At 32.0% G+C, this 19,271-nt stretch overlaps 1 protein-coding gene across 3 annotated transcripts in view; it reads left to right on the top strand.

Moving 5' to 3' along the window:
- Positions 1–19,271, top strand: part of LRBA (LPS responsive beige-like anchor protein) — a gene marked incomplete at both ends in the record, with an annotated part of 477,161 nt that overhangs the window by 68,141 nt on the left and 389,749 nt on the right. For all 3 annotated transcript variants that reach the window (XM_084246225.1, XM_084246226.1, XM_084246227.1), the window contains 9 exons: positions 241–409; positions 2,596–2,675; positions 3,061–3,123; positions 5,390–5,487; positions 7,107–7,199; positions 8,411–8,519; positions 8,802–8,883; positions 11,664–11,787; positions 12,072–12,264. In XM_084246225.1, coding sequence (XP_084102351.1) covers positions 241–409; positions 2,596–2,675; positions 3,061–3,123; positions 5,390–5,487; positions 7,107–7,199; positions 8,411–8,519; positions 8,802–8,883; positions 11,664–11,787; positions 12,072–12,264 — 1,011 coding nt within the window. The remainder of the gene's footprint in view (positions 1–240; positions 410–2,595; positions 2,676–3,060; positions 3,124–5,389; positions 5,488–7,106; positions 7,200–8,410; positions 8,520–8,801; positions 8,884–11,663; positions 11,788–12,071; positions 12,265–19,271) is intronic.

The following is a 19,271-nucleotide window of genomic DNA, read 5'->3' on the forward strand; positions in this document are numbered from 1 at the left end:
GAAGAAATTACCTAGTTTAGTAGGTTTTTAGGTAATTAAGTAGGCTTAGTTTTATAAAGAGTGTGTGTGTGTATGCATGCTTGTCATTGGATACGTCAACATAGTGTTAACAGTGTTATGATCAAGCTCAGTATGCTTTTCAAACAAGTGCATTACAAGTAAAAGTAACCAGAGGATAGTATTGGAAACCGATAAAATGCTGGTCTGTTTCTTTAATTTACTTTCGTTTTGATTCTCCAGGTTCAGTTGACACTCTATACTTACCTGTCCACGGAATTCATCAGCACAGTCACCATCTACAATGCCATTCGGAGAGTTGGGACAGTGCTTCTCATCATGCATACATTGAAGCACTACTATTGGGCAGTGAATCCTCAGGATCGAAGTGGTATCACCCCAAAAGGATTAGGTATATATTCTTATATTATGTCACAATGTGGTAAATCAGGATTTTTTTTTGTTTTAACCAATGTTGTTATATTATTCTGAAAGTTTTTTTGAATCTCATCATGGCCAAATTTTATTTTAATTTTGTTAATTTTAATAGTTGGTCCTAAATTGCAGTTGCCAGAGATTAATAATTTGCTACTTTCATGGAAATGCTGCTTGTGCTGGCATGAGTTGTTTGAAAAGTAGGTATAACTAAGATGATTGTTTTAAAGAACTGAAAATAAGAAAAAATTCTTCACTAGCTAGTGGTATTGATACTGAGTTCAGTTGTCCCAGTAAGAAACAATGTGTTTTGGGAGGTAGAACTTTTTTGCAGAAGTAAGGATTATTAGCTTCTAATAAATAATACAATGCAATTACAGATTTTCAGTAATTATTTTCTTGTATAGTCAGGCCTGCATTTCTGAGGGATAATATTCATTTTCATGTTAGTGGCTTATAGAATGGGTCAAAATAAGAATTTTGACAAATTGTGGTTATTTTGATTATAAATACTTCAAAACCTGGTAATATGATGCAGAGTGGTTTGCTTCATAAAAGGGAGTTAATCAGCTTATAAAAACTGGTGCTTTCAGTAGAACCTGGGGTAGAGGTTCAGAATTAGGCGTCAGAAATCAATATCTCTCTCTGTTTCATTTCTTCCGTGTTGGCTTGTCTTCTCTCCCTTTGCAGTAACAAGTAGCTACTTCACTTTTTATCCTCACAACTTTAAATCCAGCAAAAGGACATTTGTCTGCATTGAGGATTTCTAGCAAAATTCTTTTGTGTGTTCTTGGCTCTGATTGCCTGTGCCCATCTGTGTGGCAGGTATGCTTCAGATTGGCCAGACGTGAGACCCCCTCCCACTTCTGAAACACATGACCCGATAGTGGGGTTGGATTCAGTCCTCTGATAAAAATAGAGAACTTTTGCTTGAAATTAGGAAATACATGGAAAGTCAGACCACATACGTTTTGATTGTACTCAAAGGTTTTGATTGTTCAGTGGTTCACAAAGATGTTTCATATTTGTACATACTTAAAAAAATTCCTTTAAAAATAAACTTGATTCTCAGAGGTAATGCTTCTATAATCAGAAAGTTGTAAAGGACACACAGAAATTATGATTCGTTTAAACTGACAAGGTTTCAAGCAAATCTAGAAATAGATTATAATTTCCTGGTAAATATTTCAATGGTGCTTTAATATATCATGTACTGTCCTAGGTGTTAGTATTATACTCTGGCTTTGAGTTTATAACTGATTAGTGACTATGGAAAGTCTTACACTTCAAGTAATAGATCTGGACAAACTTTGTGATTCTATTGTAACTCTAACTTACTCTTTGTCTAGGTTGTCATGTGGAACAAATTTTAAACAATTTTCTTTCTATTTTAATTGATCTGTTGAAGGTCATGGTGGTCCTTTGCCTTGGTGGTCTAGGAACTAGCTGTAAATAGTGATTAGTGGGGGGAAATATTGCAGAAAATATGAGGCTAACATATACCTAACTTAGGATCTTAGAACAATGGGTGTTTGGTTTCAAAAGCCTTGTACTTGGGAGTTATATGCTTGAGACATGAAAATTGACTTTAATGTGAGCCATGTGTGACCAGAGGACTTTTTTAAGAAGAGGAGATGTCAGAGGTAGTCAACATAGTGTTTCCCTACTTTATGAAAATACTATTTTAAGGTGTGCTTTGTGAGATTTTTATTTTAGCTTATAGAATGGTTGCAGTTGAGAACAACTTTTTTCACAGTAAATTCACATGTAAAGTTTAGATTTTCACAAACTATAGATTTCCTTTTGCTTTTTTCTTTGTAAAGTTCTGTTACCATAGTAAAATCCTGAGAGACTCTTTTAAAGCAAAATGTAAGTGTATATTAGTGTTGAATACAAATTTTTTTAATCACATTTTGTTTTGGATAGCCTTTGACCCTATCAGAAAGCAAACTTCTTTGGTTTCATCATAACCCATTTTGTACATTTGGAGTATTGGGAGATGGAGTGTTAGTCTTTCCAGAGACATACAATTCTTCAGAAAATTGACCTTCATGTTTCTTATAAATAAATGGAAAAACTGTTGGGAATGAAAAATTTATAGTTAGCTTTGTGCACTCTGAAATACTAAGAGTAAGTGTATGTTTTTTTTTTTTTTTTTAAAAGATGGACCACGACCTAATCAAAAAGAAATACTTTCTTTACGAGCTTTCTTACTGATGTTCATTAAGCAATTAGTGATGAAGGTGAGTTCATCTTTCTTATCCCATAGCATTCTCTGTATGATAACTTAAAATTTCACACATAATGCAATCTTTATTTACTCTTTTCTTTGTACTAGGGATACTCATTGGAAAATCCTTTGAAAGATAATTTTGATATCAGGATTCTGTAACTTCACTAGATAGGCTGTCATCTAAGATGCCAAAAATAGATTACTGATCTCAGTTTTCTTTTGAGTTTTATAAATCTTGAGTATTGCATATCTTTAGTGCTTCCCCTAAATTTTTATTTGAAATTTGCATTATCATTTTATATTTATAGCAGCTGATCAAGTTTACAAATCTCCATAAGTTCCTTTTAAAATAGTTTTGTATGCAAGTATAAGATACATGTATTATGTTTTTAAAGGATTCTGGAGTAAAGGAAGATGAACTACAGGCCATTCTTAATTATCTACTCACTATGCATGAGGTAACATTTGAATTTTATTTTTGGATTTTGTTAGTTTAGAGCTGCATTGTGGACTTTTTTTAAAGTAAAAAATTAGAGAATATTTTCACTAATGACATAACTAATAAGGGGAGTAAATGTATGTAGGATCTAAATCTTAGCAACCTTTATTTAAATGGCTTTTATTACTACAAGATGCTCTGAGAATAATCATGAGAGGCTTTAGAGTCTTAAAATTAGGTATCATTGAATTAATAGTGAAGTATACTGAAGAAAAATTTCAGTGTATTTCCAGGAACCACTGTAACAAATGGAATAATATATTACAGAAATGACTAAACATGATTGGATTTTAAAATTTGTAGCATAGTCTTCCTACTGATTTTGCATGTTCAAGTATTATAAAGTTAATGGGATTTGTAATGGAATTTAAAATTATATGGTTAAAGATGTCAGAAAAAGGTGAAAAATGTAAGTTCAATAAATATATAAAAAGTCAAGTGAAGGTTGAAAAATATATGGGTTAAAAATATTCTTTCATTTTTGTGACTGGGTAAATGTAATATGCTGGATATAATCTAATTAATCTGATTAAATAAGTTTTAAATAAAATTTACAAATTCTTTTCATTTCAGAGCAGTTTAAATTTACATTCATATATTGTATTTCATGTGTTATGAATTAATGTCTTCTATTGTTAAAGTAGTCCCTTCTTTAATCATTAATAAATGAGTGATTTTACTTGAATATATCTTTGTTAGGTGGGGTAGAAAGGAATCAATTAAATTTCCTTGTTGGATCTCAGCGTAACTCAGTTTAATGGTTGGTTTATCTTTTACTTTTTGAATAGGGTTTTTTGTTGTTGTTCTTTTAGATTTTCCTGACCCAATGTAATAGCTGAAAATTTTTATTTGAATTCCCTAATAATCTTTGTTATTTTTTTTTTTAACCTTAAGGAACTGAAGTATTTCGTAACAGAGAAACTGGAAGTCACAATAATCTTCTGTTTTTTTTTTTTAATATCTATTAATTCAGGATTCTCAGGTCCTGCAAATAATTTCCAAAGGCCCTGAGTCCTCGCTCTAGACCATTGATGGAACTGACTTGAGAATTAGACATTCAAGTAGCTGCTATCAGAAAACCTAGAGGCAGGATAGCTGAAACAACTGACTGCTCATAGCTGTTCCCCTTCCTCTTTGGGCAGTGTTACCCAGTTTGTCCGAATGATACCCATACATACTGGCACAACTAATTTTTCAACTAATTTTTCTTGGAAAATTTTCTTGGAAATTTTTTATATCTCAGGACTTACATTAGCTTCTATGCTGATGTTTTACAAATGTTATCAAGTTATACCACATGCAGTGATATGTTGACTTAGTAAACATTATTGTCATCTGTATACTTTGTGCGGACAATGACTTGATAAGAATTATCTAGTTATTATTACCAAAAAGTCTTCTTTTAAAACCAATTTCTTGGAAAAGTCAGCGAACAAAGTGATTCAGGTTGAATAAGTAAATGATATGTATAATATGTTGTCCTCAACACACCACCAGATTCACAACACCTGTTAGCATATTAATGAGTTTAACATGTTTTGCTGTGTTAGGAAAGAACATCTTTGCCCCTTTCTCCCAATTTCTTGATATGTAAACTTTACGTAAAAAAAAAAAAAAAAAAAAAAAAATTCTGGGCCTCCCCGGTGGCACAGCGGTTGAGTGCTGGGTTGCGAAGCTGCCTGCAGCCTCTGCAGCGCCCGTTCGATCTCTGGCTGCTCCCCGGCCACCAGAGGAGGGTCCCACATGGCGCGCAGACCTCTCCTGCCGCCCGCTGCTCCCCTCAGCAGTGTACTTTGGTCCTTCTGCCTGCTCTGCTCCCTGCTCTGGCTCTGGTGAATTCTCTCACCCTCCCACGCTTCTGACTGTACCCACTGCTTGTATAAATAAATAAATAAATCTAAAAAAAAAAAATTCCTCTCAATTTTTTTTTTTTTTTTAGATTTATTTAAAGAAGGTGTTTTAGGATATATTTAAAGAAGGTGTTTTAGGAATCTTGGTCCATTATCATAAGAGGCATTTTACTTCTTTGATTAAGAAAGTATTTGACTATTTGATGTTGCTTTGAATTATACAGATAAATATGTATATGTATGAAGGAATTTATTAAAAACAAGTATAAATTAAATATGTCTACTTAATTTTTAATGTTTAAATGTCTATGTCAAAAGTATTCAGTGTTCAAATAAGTTTTTTTTTTTTTAAATGAGTCTCTAAAATGATTTCAGGATGACAATCTAATGGATGTCCTACAGTTGCTTGTTGCGTTAATGTCAGAACATCCTAACTCTATGATTCCTGCTTTTGACCAAAGGAATGGGTTACGGTAAGAGCTTAATATATCAAGAGTTTTAGTATGAGAGGTTAATTTGGAAATGATGGAAAGATTCTTATATGTGAAAAGTTATTACTAGATTATATATTATGAAATGAGTTTGTAGGATGAAATAAGATGTAAGATTCCTTTATTTCATTTGTTACATATTTTTCAATAAATTTTTAATTATAGAGGCTGTGTTACTGTTTAATTTTTGAGGACAGGCAAATCATTCCAGTATTTTTAGGTGGTTAGTGCTGTTATAAAGCTATTGTAAGGTTGCCTTCTTTAGTTTTTATAAATATTAATTGTGATCCAAGACATGATTTTATCCTCCCTTTAAAATATTACTTCCTTCACTCCCAGTTTCAGATCATTATTATATTAGTCAACTCAGGCTACCATAACAAAATACCATAGACAAGGGTGACCCTTGAACAAGAGAAATTTATTTTCTCACACTTCTAGACTGGAAGCCCAATATCAAGGTGTTTGCCAATTAGGTGTCTGATGAAAGAGGTCTTTAACCTAACTGGAATTCTGCAGAAGCATTTCTTAGGTCCAAAAGTATAGAGTGAGATTTTTTAAATTGTGTTTTTCCCCCCGATTTAAAGAGAGAATTCATGGAGTATTGCTTTGTAATTTCATTATCTGTTTATGATTATGTTGGCTCCTGATATACAGTTTATCATTTTTAAAGATCAACATGAAAAGAACAAAGGTGGATATAGTGAAGCTTGTATGTGTCTGAAAGTGAAAATGATATAATTATATAATTTCAAATAAAAAAATTAGATAAAATTTGAGAGAGAATAGTCTTTACTGGTGTAAGGTAACATAGGAATGCCAAACTACATCATAGTAGTCAGGAGCTTTCCAAATTATAAGTAACAACATAATTGACACCAAATTTTAAGTGATAGTTTAATTTCCATCAAATTTTGGCATTTGTTAAATATAAATAATTCCCTGCCATTAAATCATTTAAATAGTATCTCTGATATCTTCAAATGCTTATCTTAGAAATGAATATATTTTCTGATTCAGTATTAATTCTATCGTGCTCTGATGAAATTGTTCTAAATTTTTAATGTTTGGTGTCTAATGAACTTTAATTCATATATTTTAATATCTGTGAACACATTGAAATAATCTATTGCTCTTCACATTATGCCTTTGATGTTTGTATTATCTGATTAATAATTTCTTCATTAAAAATGTTATAGTGTACATGTCTTAGTGCATTCCAATAAAAATATATTTATGGACAATGTCCATAACATTTCTTTATATGTGTTATCACAGTTAAACATTTCATGAATATATATCCAAATTATATTTTCTATTTTTAACTTTTTATGTTACTTTCATTATCTTTGTATTTTTTCTATTTTCAAATAGAGAAATATACATGTATTTATAATTTTTAGATAAGTGTATAAATATCATGGAAGCACTACAGAATTTTTTCACCTCCAATGTGAGAAATACATTTTGTATTAAATAGTTACTAACTTTTGGTCAAAAAATTATAAAAAATTTAGTGGTTAAGTTCAGTACATAAACTAATTTGGTGTGCCTTAGTGAATATACTCAGAGTAATTTGTTCACAATTTTTATTCATTCAGTGTTATCTATAAACTTTTGGCATCGACAAGCGAAGGAATCAGAGTACAAGCTCTCAAGGCAATGGGCTATTTTTTAAAACACCTGGCCCCAGAGTAAGTATGAATGAAAACTAAAATAGACTTTTGTATAGTACAGTTTTATTTACAAATCTTTGGAATAGAATTGGTGATCTGTGGTTCTTCTAGTCGCTGTCACCTTTGCTTCCCCCCATGCCCCAATCTATATAAATTTAACCCCATTTCCACATTGTAAAAAGTTAGGAAGAGAATATGGTTTGTTTTATATGAAAGTTAAAATTTCCAATTTGTTTTCTGTACATTATGAAAATTCTTTTGGATCAATTGAATGAATTGAGACTTTATTTCTGGTGGCTAGATTATCATTTACTTTATCTGTACTATAAAGCTGACATACTCACCTAGATGTTTGTCACATAATGTATACTGCTTTATATGTAAGTTAAGGTATAATTAAAATCCTAAAACTCCTATGATTTTTTTCTTCGCTGACTCTGGACATTCTCATCCTATTGTTTCTTGTATTAGGGTTATTTTATTTAAAAAATCCAACAATCGTGGGGTTATAAACGTGTTGGTAAATTGTGGTCTTCATGTTGCATCCAACTTGATGCTTATAAACAAAGTTTCATTGAATCATAGTAGCAATTATTTGCTTATTTACTATGATTGCTTTCATGTAACAACAGAAGTCTTGGCTTGTTGCTGCAGAAACCATTGGTTCACAACTGCTAAGGTATTTAGTGTCCAGCTATCTGCAGAAAATAAATACAAACACAGGTAGAATTAATATTGGTGACCCTTCAGTTTAATTTTTTCATTGAAGGTTAATTTTGTTAAGTTTATCACGGCAGTGTTCCTTTTCTTGATTTCTTTTACATTTTTGCTACCTTTTCATTCACATTGTTTTTCTGCATAACTATTTATTAGATTTTAGTTAATTCTTAGCCTAGTAGAATTCTAGTGCTGTGCTGATGAATAGTGGCAACTAGTTGATAAATTATTACTCTGAAGATTTTGGTAGAGATTTTTAGTATGTTGTATGGACAGTCTTTTTTTTTTTGTTTTATTTTTTAAAACTTTAACTGTTCTCATATTGTAGTTAGTATTTTTCAAAGGTTGTATGGCTTTAAAAGTTCTAAATGGAAGGGAATGGGAGCCTTATTGAGTTGGAATTTGTTGGTAATGTGTCACACACCATTTTTGTGTTTTCTTCATCCAACATGAATACTGAATAATAGATAATAAAACTCTGTATTTGATTATTTCCTCCTATGTAATTGTAGAAGAAAAACTGAAGTCATGCTTGGGCATGGATTGTTTTCATTGCTAGCTGAAAGACTCATGCTTCAGACAAATTTAATCACAATGACCACATATAATGTGCTGTTTGAGGTAGGAATATAACTAGAATTTTATTTTATTTATTATTATAAAATGCCCCTATAATTGACTTGATAGTGTGCAAGTAAAATATATCATTTAGATTTATACATTGTTTCCAAATTTCTTATGTAAAAGAGATGTGACATTTTAATTTTTGAATTATTGAACAATATGGACATCTCTAAGTATTTCTTCCTTTGTATTGACTATTTGATATTTCAGTTTATAATTAAGTAAAAAATAGTTGTACAATACAGTATTTATTGACAGTATGTTGTTTTACTTCTATAGATTCTTATAGAACAGATTTGTACTCAAGTGATACATAAACAGCATCCAGATCCTGATTCTTCAGTAAAGATACAAAATCCTCGTATGTATTTTATATATATATATGTGTGTGTGTGTGTGTGTGTGTATCCAGTTTTAAATTGAGATACAATTGACATGACATTGTGTATGTTTAAGGTGTACAACGTAATGATCTGATATGTGTCTTTTGGAAGATCGCAGTAATAAGGTTATTAACATTCATCACTTCATAGTTATGATTTTGTGTGTGTTTGTGTGGATGGTGAGAACTTTTAAGATCTCTCCTAAACTTGTAATTAGCATCTTATAATTAAATAATGTGGTATTATTATCTGTGGACACAATATGCCCACCCAGAATTTGTTCATTTTATGACTGCAAGTTTGTACTCTTTGAGAAGCTTCATTTATTTCTTTCACACCTATTTTAAAAAAAAAACTTTTCATAAGAACCTTTTGCTACTAAGAAGAAAGTTCCTGTGTAAAACCCAATAATGATATTGTAGAAAACTTAGACAGTGATATAGTACTAGTTTTACTTATGTTTGATGTTCACTTCATGTTTGAATGGACTTTAGGTTATGTGTAAGCGTTTATATAAAGCTTTTAAAGAATTTTATGCATAAGAATTTGATTTAATGTATAGTCAGATTTTCAGTAAAGTTTTGGTTACACTATTTAGTTATGTCAGGTTAAATTACATGAACCATGGAGGTAGCTTTCCTCTTGAATTAAATTACTGTCAATTTAAGGATACTCTGTTTGGATTTAAAAATATCAGTTGTCTTTATTTATGAACATAGTCTTGTTTAACAGTTTTTTCTTTCAATAGAATTTTTAAGCACTTGTGTACAGTACATTATTATCTTTCTCTTAAAGATTAACATTAAGATAACTGGTTTGTAGAGTTTTGCAATTTATTATTTTTTTTCCTGTGGTCATTTGAGTTTATGGTACTCTATTTTAGTATGAGTTTGAAAAACACATGTCTCTGAAATTTATTTTTTCTTAATCTTTCAAGAGACATGATGCCATTATTTTTGACAGTTAAAAAAGGAGAAATCTTGAATTAATTTATAAAATTCAAGGTATATTTATATATGTAAATACATATATAGCTTATGTGGTTATGGGAAGATGATTTACTGCTATAAGAATTTTAGAATATATTGTATTACCTACATAATGTACTGGCTGCAAAAAGTTAGGAAGTAGATAGAGCATGGTGATTTAAAACGTAGGCTACAGAACAGAGATCCAAGATGTCATTGAAAGAGGTACTGTGCTTCACTCCCCAGAGGATCATCTAGATTGAGTACTGTACCCAGAGAGAATCCCATGGCTTCGGGTGAAACTTAAACAGCTGTTGAACATCAGACAACAGGCATAGTGTACCAAAAGGGACACAGAGGATATTTTTGCTTCATAGAACAAGAGGTGTGGGAGAGAGACGCCTGGAGGCTGTGAGCTGTGCCTAGAGGCTGCATTACAAACTGGTGTTGCCTATTGGCCAGCCACACACCCAGCTAGCCTGGGAGGGAAGAGGTGAATGGAGTGGATGCACATAGCCTTGATGAGGGAAATATGTGAAGAAGAACTGGGGTGCTCCCAGTGGGGGGGTCCCCAAGTGAAAAGAATAGTCAGTCTAATGGGCTGCCCTTCCTGTTCCTTACCCTTCAGCATGGCTCTGACCTTGTGAAGCACACTGCCACCAGAATCTTGGGACTGGAACCCTAGAGAGGGGGGTTATTAGCAGTGGCACAAACATGAACCTGTTACCTTCCCACTATCCCCCTCCCCCATCCCATGGCATTCATGGCAGTGACTTCACCCCTTCAGGCCTTTCCCCACCTCTCTGATTCAGCAACTGTGAGATCAGGTCTCCAGACCTATAGAAATTTGGAAAACCACACATCCAAAACCATATAAAAACCACTACCCCACCTGCTAGAAAGGTTGAAAACAGTTGAGATCCCTAGGATGTAAAGTACCATGGTTAGACCAAAAAACACTACACATGCAACTTGGGATCGCAAGAGAATAGGACAACAGAAAGAGAAAACAACTCCCCAGAACCCAACCAGGAAGAGAAGATTTTATCTTCCTATGAGTTCAAAATTGCCATAATAAAGAATTGAAGAGAAATGGAAGGCAATGCAGAAATGCAAGTCCAAGTGACACAAGTGACGTATGCTCTACTGTGTTTATTGAAGCACTATTTACACTAGCCAAGTTATAGAAAGATCCTATGTGCCTAATCACAGATGAGTCAATTAAATATATATGTATATAATGGAGTACTGCTCAGCTATAAAAATAAACAAATTCTTGTCATTTGTAACAGCATGGATGGAACTGGAGCAAATAATTCTAAGTGAAATAAGCCAGAAAGAGAAAGATAAATAATGCATGGTTCATTTTATGTGGAATATAGAGAAACAAAGTAAAGGGCCATACAATCCAAAGCCAAATCACACCATAGAAATATAACTCTAGAATTTAGTTTATCTAGGAGGGAGAGAGGCAGCATATAGGCAGAAGGGCCAGTGGACTTGATGAAGACTGTGGGTGCAGTAGTTTAACCATCATTTACTTCATTTATAACTTTATGGATTTGCTTTAACCTTTGGAAATATAATAATGTCTTTCTTGTTTACAGATACTTTCTAATGCATATATTGTCATTAATTTTCTACAGATTTTTTTTTTTTTTTAAAACACCATAGATGATGTTGACAGTAGATGTGTCAGGGGAACTAATGAAATTACAATATATTGATGACATTCCATCATTAATTTTATGTTGGGTTTGGTTTGTACTTATTTATGAATTGTCTTACAGAAATACTAAAAGTAATTGCGACACTACTTCGAAATTCCCCCCAATGTCCAGAGAGCATGGAAGTTCGCAGAGCCTTTCTTTCTGACATGATTAAACTTTTCAATAACAGTAGGGAAAACAGAAGGTGAGTTGGATTAGAAACCATCATTTGCTGTATTCAAGTCTAGCTTTGAATCTCATTTTTTTCCTAAGAAAAATTCTTAAAAAAATCCTGTGAAATGAATTTTCCATATGCTTTTTTTCACTAAGTGAATATAGTATTGTGTCATACAGTTAGTGTTCAGTACCACATCCTTTAATTGTTTTGAATGCATAAATTGTTTGTTTGTTTACTTTGTTTTAAATCTTTGCTTTTTAGAATTCTTTCAGTACCTTTTAAGTAATTCCGTACCTTCTTTTAATATTTAGGCGCTTGCTACAGTGCTCTGTGTGGCAAGAGTGGATGCTTTCTCTCTGTTATTTTAATCCCAAGAATTCAGATGAGCAGAAGATAACAGAAATGGTATATGCCATATTCAGAATCCTCCTCTATCATGCAGTCAAATATGAGTGGGGTGGCTGGCGTGTGTGGGTGGACACCTTATCAATCACACATTCAAAGGTAAGTTTCTTTACAAAAGTGTATTATGGTGTTTTAAGTGTTTATAGTCAAAAGTTTTACTTATTTAATTTCTATACTTAGAGTCAAGGAAAAAGGCGGGCTCTCAAAGTACAGTGAACAAACAAACAAGGAATCACTAAAAAGAAATGTAAATTATGTACAGCATCTTTAAGATCTAAGCAGCTTTTCAAAATAGTATTTCATTTATGTGCATGAGCTTAGTGATGTGAAATGTCATGCCATAGCCTAAAGCACCTTGTATTTTTAAACAGCCCTGTTCACATATACTATGGTGATAGTGTTTTGAAGCTTTTGTACACAAGGTGGCGCAGTTTGTTCAAAGATGAGATGTTATTTTAGCATTATAAAGTGGTTGAGTAAACAGCGAATCTTTGGCTGAAGATGTTTCTCATGTTACAGCCACTCAATGAATTGGTTTGGAAGAATCCACTAGTCTGGTTTTTTGTTATTTTTTTAACAGAGGCTGATATAAGTTATATATTTCTTTTGTTTAAAATTTTTTAAGAAATAATGTAAATATGAAAAAACATGTAAAAAGGAATAAAAGACAGTGTACCTATCACTGTTCATGAAACTAGGTTCCCCATGCCAATTTCTTTGTCCACCATTGTCTGTCCCTTTCCCCAACTAACCTGAATTTGGGGTTGTGATTATTGCAGTGTCTTCTGTATACTTTTAATATAGATAAGTATATATATATATTAAGTATAACAAAGTATAATGTTTATAAGGTGATATATAAATTGTGTTATAGATAATCTAACATTATAAAGATATATGGTATATACAAATAAATATATATAAAGAATTTTATTTTCATATTTATTTATGTTTAACATAAATAACATTAAATGCATTTTCCCATTAGTTGCATTTTTAACTTATAATTATTTGAAGTTCATCCAGATTGACCCAAGTGTAGTTGTATTTATTTTCTTAATTTTATTGTATTCCACATTATGACTTAATACATTTACCAGTTGAGGAAATTTTTGATATATTTTGAGTTTCATATGTATTTGGAACCTTGTCTGTGACTATTCTTAGAAATGGAATTGCCGACTCTTAAGATGCAGATGTTGAAGTCTAAAAGATAATTGAAATTCATTTCCAAAGTGTTATATCATTTTACATTCTGCCTATTAATGTATTAGTTCTTATCACTTCATATTACCTCATCAATTGATATTACTGCTGTTTTAAAAATTAACAAATTTGGTGAACTTTAAATGCCATGAAATTTGCATTTTCTTGTTTTGTGCGAGTTTATAGTCTTAATTCTTTGCTAATCATATATATTTTTTAAGATTTATTTATGCATGCAAGAACTGGGGTACAGGCCAGAGGTGCAGGGGGTGGAAGGTTGGTGAGAGGATTCACCAGAGACAGAGTGGGGAGCAGAACAGGCAGAACGACGAAATACACTGCTGAGGGGAGCAGTGGACAAGACAGGAGAGGCCTGCTGCACCATGTTGGTGCCTTCTGCTGCAGAGGCTGTGGATAGCTTCAAAGTGCTGTGCTTAACCCCTTGTGCCACCAGGGAGGCCCATGCCAATCATATTGTTTATGATTATCTTCTGCCAACATGTGGCTTATTTAGTTTTATAACTTTTTTTGTCTTCTAAGGAAATTTTATATTTCAAGTAATCTAGTAAAATATGTTCCATTTATGGTATAACTTCTTGTGTCTTGTTACAGAACACTGTATACATCAATGAAATATAATTTTAAAATTATTAATATAAATTGACTAGTGGGGATGAAGAACAGAAATGATTATTGGGTATATCTTCAGTTGTTCTATTAATGACTATCAAGGTTATTTGGAATATTTTTCGGTTTGACTACATAGTTATTCCTTAAATAATGTTTTTAGGTGTTAGAATAACTGAGTTACTTGAAAGTAAGATTGAGAGGAAGGTGCCTTATTATCTTCAGGATTTGCAGTAATATCTTAGATTGGAACAATTATCCAACGAATTTGGTAAATTGGAAAAAGATGGCATTTTATAAAATGGCCTATTTTACTCACAACATATTGGAACTGACCAATTTAGTCCAAGGCAGTGTTCAGACACCTAGGGCCTGAGGGCCAAATGTGACCTAACATGTGTCTAAATAAAGTTTTATTCAACTACAGTGTATATCTATCTTTTCCCCTTTACAAAAGATCATGAGAAAAACAGAGTTGAATGTGGGCTTATACTCATTTGGATTGGGTATGTGGAGGAAAGTTAGGGAAATGTCAGTATAAATTAGATTTTTCAAAGTTTATAAATATTTTATGTTAATTCACTTTAGTTTGCTCAAGTCCTAGGAGTGATGTGCAGAGGAATATAACCTTTAGCATAGTAATTACTGAACTGCAGTCTAGAGACTTTTGGGAACCCAGAACACCTTTTCAGAGAGTAAAGTCTATGCTTCCCATCCACATGTCTGTTTGAAAATGGATTTTTTTTTTTCAAATGTGTCAACTGAAACAACTAATGTGACAGATTAACTAGTAGAGCATATATTAGAATGCAACCATCTTCTAAGTGAGATTTAAAGTGACCTGTAAAAATGTGAAAAAATAGTACTCTTCTCATTTTTGTTGTTTTTTTTTGAAAATGTCATTTTTCACAGAATGTTATTTATATTAACATACAATGGGTTTGTTATTCTGAAATCAATTTATAGAATATTTAAAATTTTTAATATGAGTAGGAGTAATAGATATGCCTTATATAAATAAAAGGTTTTTTGGGGGGCCTCAGTACTTTTTAAGAGTGTAAAAGGATACTGAGGCCAAAAAGCTGGAGAACTGTTGAAGTCATGGGGTATTTAGAGTCAATTAGCTAGTCTCTTTGAATTTCCTATCTATAAAATAAAGACATTTGTAGGAGATCTCTCAAATACCTTTGAGGTTTTTGAGCATTTATGACTTAACATTTATATCCAGTTACCAGTCCATTTGTGTAAATAAGAGATCATGGGAGACAGAATTCAATCATGGGTTTGAATTTTTAGTTGTATATACTCAGCAAAGTTTCTTACAATTCCTTTACCAATATCTAATGTTGAAATTATAGATGTTATATGTGTAGTTCAAGTTAAGAGTTAATGAGTGAAATTCCCAAAAATAATTGTGTGCTCAATGACTATTTTCATTTGTAATAGCTTTAGTTATCTTTTTGCTATCATCCTTAGCATCAATGCAAGGTCAGACCCAATCACTTTATGTTTGATATAAATACAGCTTTTAAATGGAAGAATTAATTATATCCAAAATAATTTGTATAACATAAAAGCTATTAAGTTTTTTTTTTTTGGAGGAAGAATTGTGACTGTCTTCCCTGAAGGAACATGCTGTGTGGTTTATCCTGTCTGACCTTTACCTCCTCATTCTAAACACAATCACCATTTTGAGTTTTGTGTTTACTGTTGCCATCTTTAAAAAGTTAAAATATGGGTTCCTAAATATACCATCTAATTTTGCCTGTTTTCAGGATTTGTGAGAATGACAGTGTCCATACGGTTACTGATTTTTTCATCTGTCAATTGTTTTGTTTCTATGATTCTTTTTGTTATATGTACATGTGAGGACTGTGAATAATTCATTTGTGTAAAGGCAAAGGTTTTCATAGAGTTGTGATTTTCAAACTTATTGTAATTATGACTCAGTAAGAAATTTATTATGACCAGGTCTGTATGTACATACACTCACAGGCCTACCTCTCATCACACTCACCAGAAACAGTGGTTTCATAAGACAATATTTACTCTCCTTAGACTTACCTAAATAATGATCCACTCTTACATTTTCCATTTTCATTTAAAAATGCTGATGATGGCCCAATAAGCTGATTCCAAGATGTATCAACTGTATTATCCTTAATTCGTAGAAAAGCACTGTTTCGGGAATATAAGTGGGAGTAGAATAAGTAGGTCCTAAGTAATGTTAAAGCCTCAAGCCCTTGATGCTTTTTGATGAGTTTTTTCAAGGTTTTATCTTTTGCCTTCTTTGAAGTTTATTTTTTTCTTAACAATAGGTAGTTTTTTAAACATGCCCAGATCACTTCTGTTCTGGATATTTTACTTGCCAATAACCTTAGGCATTATTTTCCTCTAGATTTCTTAACCTAAAAATAACTTGCATAATGTTACTCCCCTCGGTAGACATTTTGTTCTAATCTTCTTTGAAAGGCAAATATGATTTTTTTTTTTTAACCAAATAAGCTCTACATAATCTTTCACTGTTCTCTGAAAATATATTTCCTACCTCACCTTTCATTGTTTCACTTGACAAAATCTACACCCTGGCTGTATTGGTTCCTGTCTTTTTAAAATACATCATACTTTCTTAAATCTGTTTTTGATTATTTATGGCATGCACTTTGTGCTGCTTTGTACTAACCCAAATTCTTCATATTGTTTAGGACTTATATGACAGATTTTCTTATTGTCAGATCGTGTCATTCTGGATGAATATACAGCACTTAAATATTTCTCTTGACATACTTTTAAGTTTCTGTGTCTCTTTCCCCTCCTCCCCTCTTTTTTACCCGCTTTTCCTTCTCTTCCTTCCCTTCATCCTTTCCCTTTCTACTTCACTTTTCCCCAATCTCCAATTAGTAAGTCTTTTCTTAACCACCCTGGCTATTAGTATTGACTGTTGGTACTGGTGTATTTTATATTGTCCCACACTATCACTCTTTGCCTGTCTCTCTCTTTGTCCCTTCAACATTTCTCTACTCAATTTGTACTCTGACTTCTCCCTCCCCCACCTGTCTGTCTGCTCTTCTCTGTGCATTCATTTTCAGTCACTCTGTGTCTGTATCTTACTTTAATTGTCTAATTACTTACCTCTTACCTCCCCCCTCTTCTGTTCTTCTATTTTTCCTTTCCACGCCTCCTGTTTGTTCTTCCTTCTTCTTCTATTTGAGTACCTTCTTTGCAATGAATCAGGAACAACAGGCCTTACCCTGAAAAAGGTTACTTTCTAACATGGAAATCAATATATGTAGAAAAATCGCTTAAAAAACAAGGCAGGAAGCAGTGAACACCAAACAATACATATATGCAGTACAGGAGTAAAGCCTTACCTGAGGGTGCCTGAGAACTCTGTAGCATAGATGTCATTTGTTTTATGTGTATGTTATTTAGCTAACTTTTGTATATTTTTTATTCCAGGGACTTATACGGTTTTAAAAGATCTTGAAATTTTTGCAAAGAGAATAATTGCTTTGTGGAAAAGCCTTTTATACCTACTTTGGTTTTAGACCAGTGTTTGACTCATTTGAGTATTACAGTTATAAAAGGGAATAGATACTGATTAAGTTAATTGTGGAATATTTTTATCTGAGTAAAACTAGACTTGTTACTTTTTGCTGTTAAAGTGCAATAAAAAAACAACTACTTAATTTTTACTTAACTCTGTATGGAAGATAAAAATTTTAAATTTGCAAATCGGTTCTTGTGGTTTTTTACCTTTAATATTAGTGTTGTATAAATAAATGCCTTTTACTCCTTTGTTTGAATTTTATTAATTGATTTAAAAGCTTTTCCCCTTTATGAGGCTTCTGTAATTTATCTGAATATTAATATGGTAATGTTTTTGGAATTTTAAATTTTATTTTTGAAAAATGGACAACTTGAGCACTATATGGTTCTTCTAGTCAATATTTAATAAAGTTTAGGATGGAGTAGTAAGTAGGTGAAAAAATTGTAGCATGCTGGTAAAAGTTCTGCTCACTTCACTGGAACCAAATTTTTTCAATGAAAATATTAACTCTAGACCTTTATAAATATTTTTATGCATGTGATACTGAAGTGATGCTTATTTTTTCTTTTTGCAGCCACTGTAAACTTTAATATCACAAATTTACAGCATGATTCTTGATAAAGAACTGCTGCGTAAAAAACTAATTTTGCAAAATTGAATAGCTTTTGCAGAGTTACATCAGGATACTTTCAGCAGCTATAAAAAGCCAAAGAAACTCAATTGCAATTTTATTGTCCAGTTTGATAGATTTCCTGCCACCTTTGTAGCAAGGAAGCTGTTTGTCACTGTATCCCTCTTCTCCAACAGCTGAACTAGGTTTTATAAGCAGTAATAGGCTCTTCCTCATGTAACTGCACTATTTGTTACTTAGGTCTCAGGTTTCAGATGTGTACCTGTTAAAAGTAACCTTTTTAATCTTGTTTTTGTGTGTGTTTTCTCAATTTATATTTTTACTTTTTTGTTTTTTTAATACTTCAAATTGAAACATATCTTGGGTAATTAAATAACACTGTTTTCACTTGATATGCTAAAATATTGGTACTCCTTAGTGAAAATTTAAATTAGGGCATTTTATATATCCAGAATTATGAGAACTGTCAAAAACATTTTCTTTCTCAACAAATAAACTAAAATCTTAGGTAGTGTATTTTATCCAGGCCTATATTGTCATAAGGTAAAATGGATCAAAGACTTAAAATTATCAGCAAGTAAAGAGTATTCATACTTGAGTAATTCATACTATCGAATAGATAATCCCCTTCCCCAAAGATGAGTTTGGGTTAAATATTTAATTATCTTGTATTATTTGAAATACCTTAAGATTTTAGTTACTATTAACAATCTCATGAAAAGGGTTAAGCATAAAGATTATTTATGAAAATGTAGTTTACCTTGTATGAAATGTTTCTGTTTCTTAAAAGTACTTTTTAAAATCTCAAGATATAAACTGGCTCATATATATATGTGTGTATTTGTGTGTGTATATTGTGCCTATGCAATAAAATTTAAAGCTATACATTCTTTTAAGAAATTTGAAAAGTTAAAAAAATTCCGTATACCATGGATTGTCAGTATTTTATATTGAACTGTGAAAAGTCTCTTGCTTTAAATTTTCTTAGCTAAATAATATTATTAAAAATATTTCAGTGTATGTTCATTGTAGGAAATTTGGAACAGTATAAATGCATACAACAAAACCCAGAATGAGCCATAATTTATTTAC

The sequence above is a fragment of the Talpa europaea genome (genome assembly GCF_964194135.1).
Source record: "Talpa europaea genome assembly, chromosome: 10".
NCBI classification, from domain to species: domain Eukaryota; kingdom Metazoa; phylum Chordata; class Mammalia; order Eulipotyphla; family Talpidae; genus Talpa; species Talpa europaea.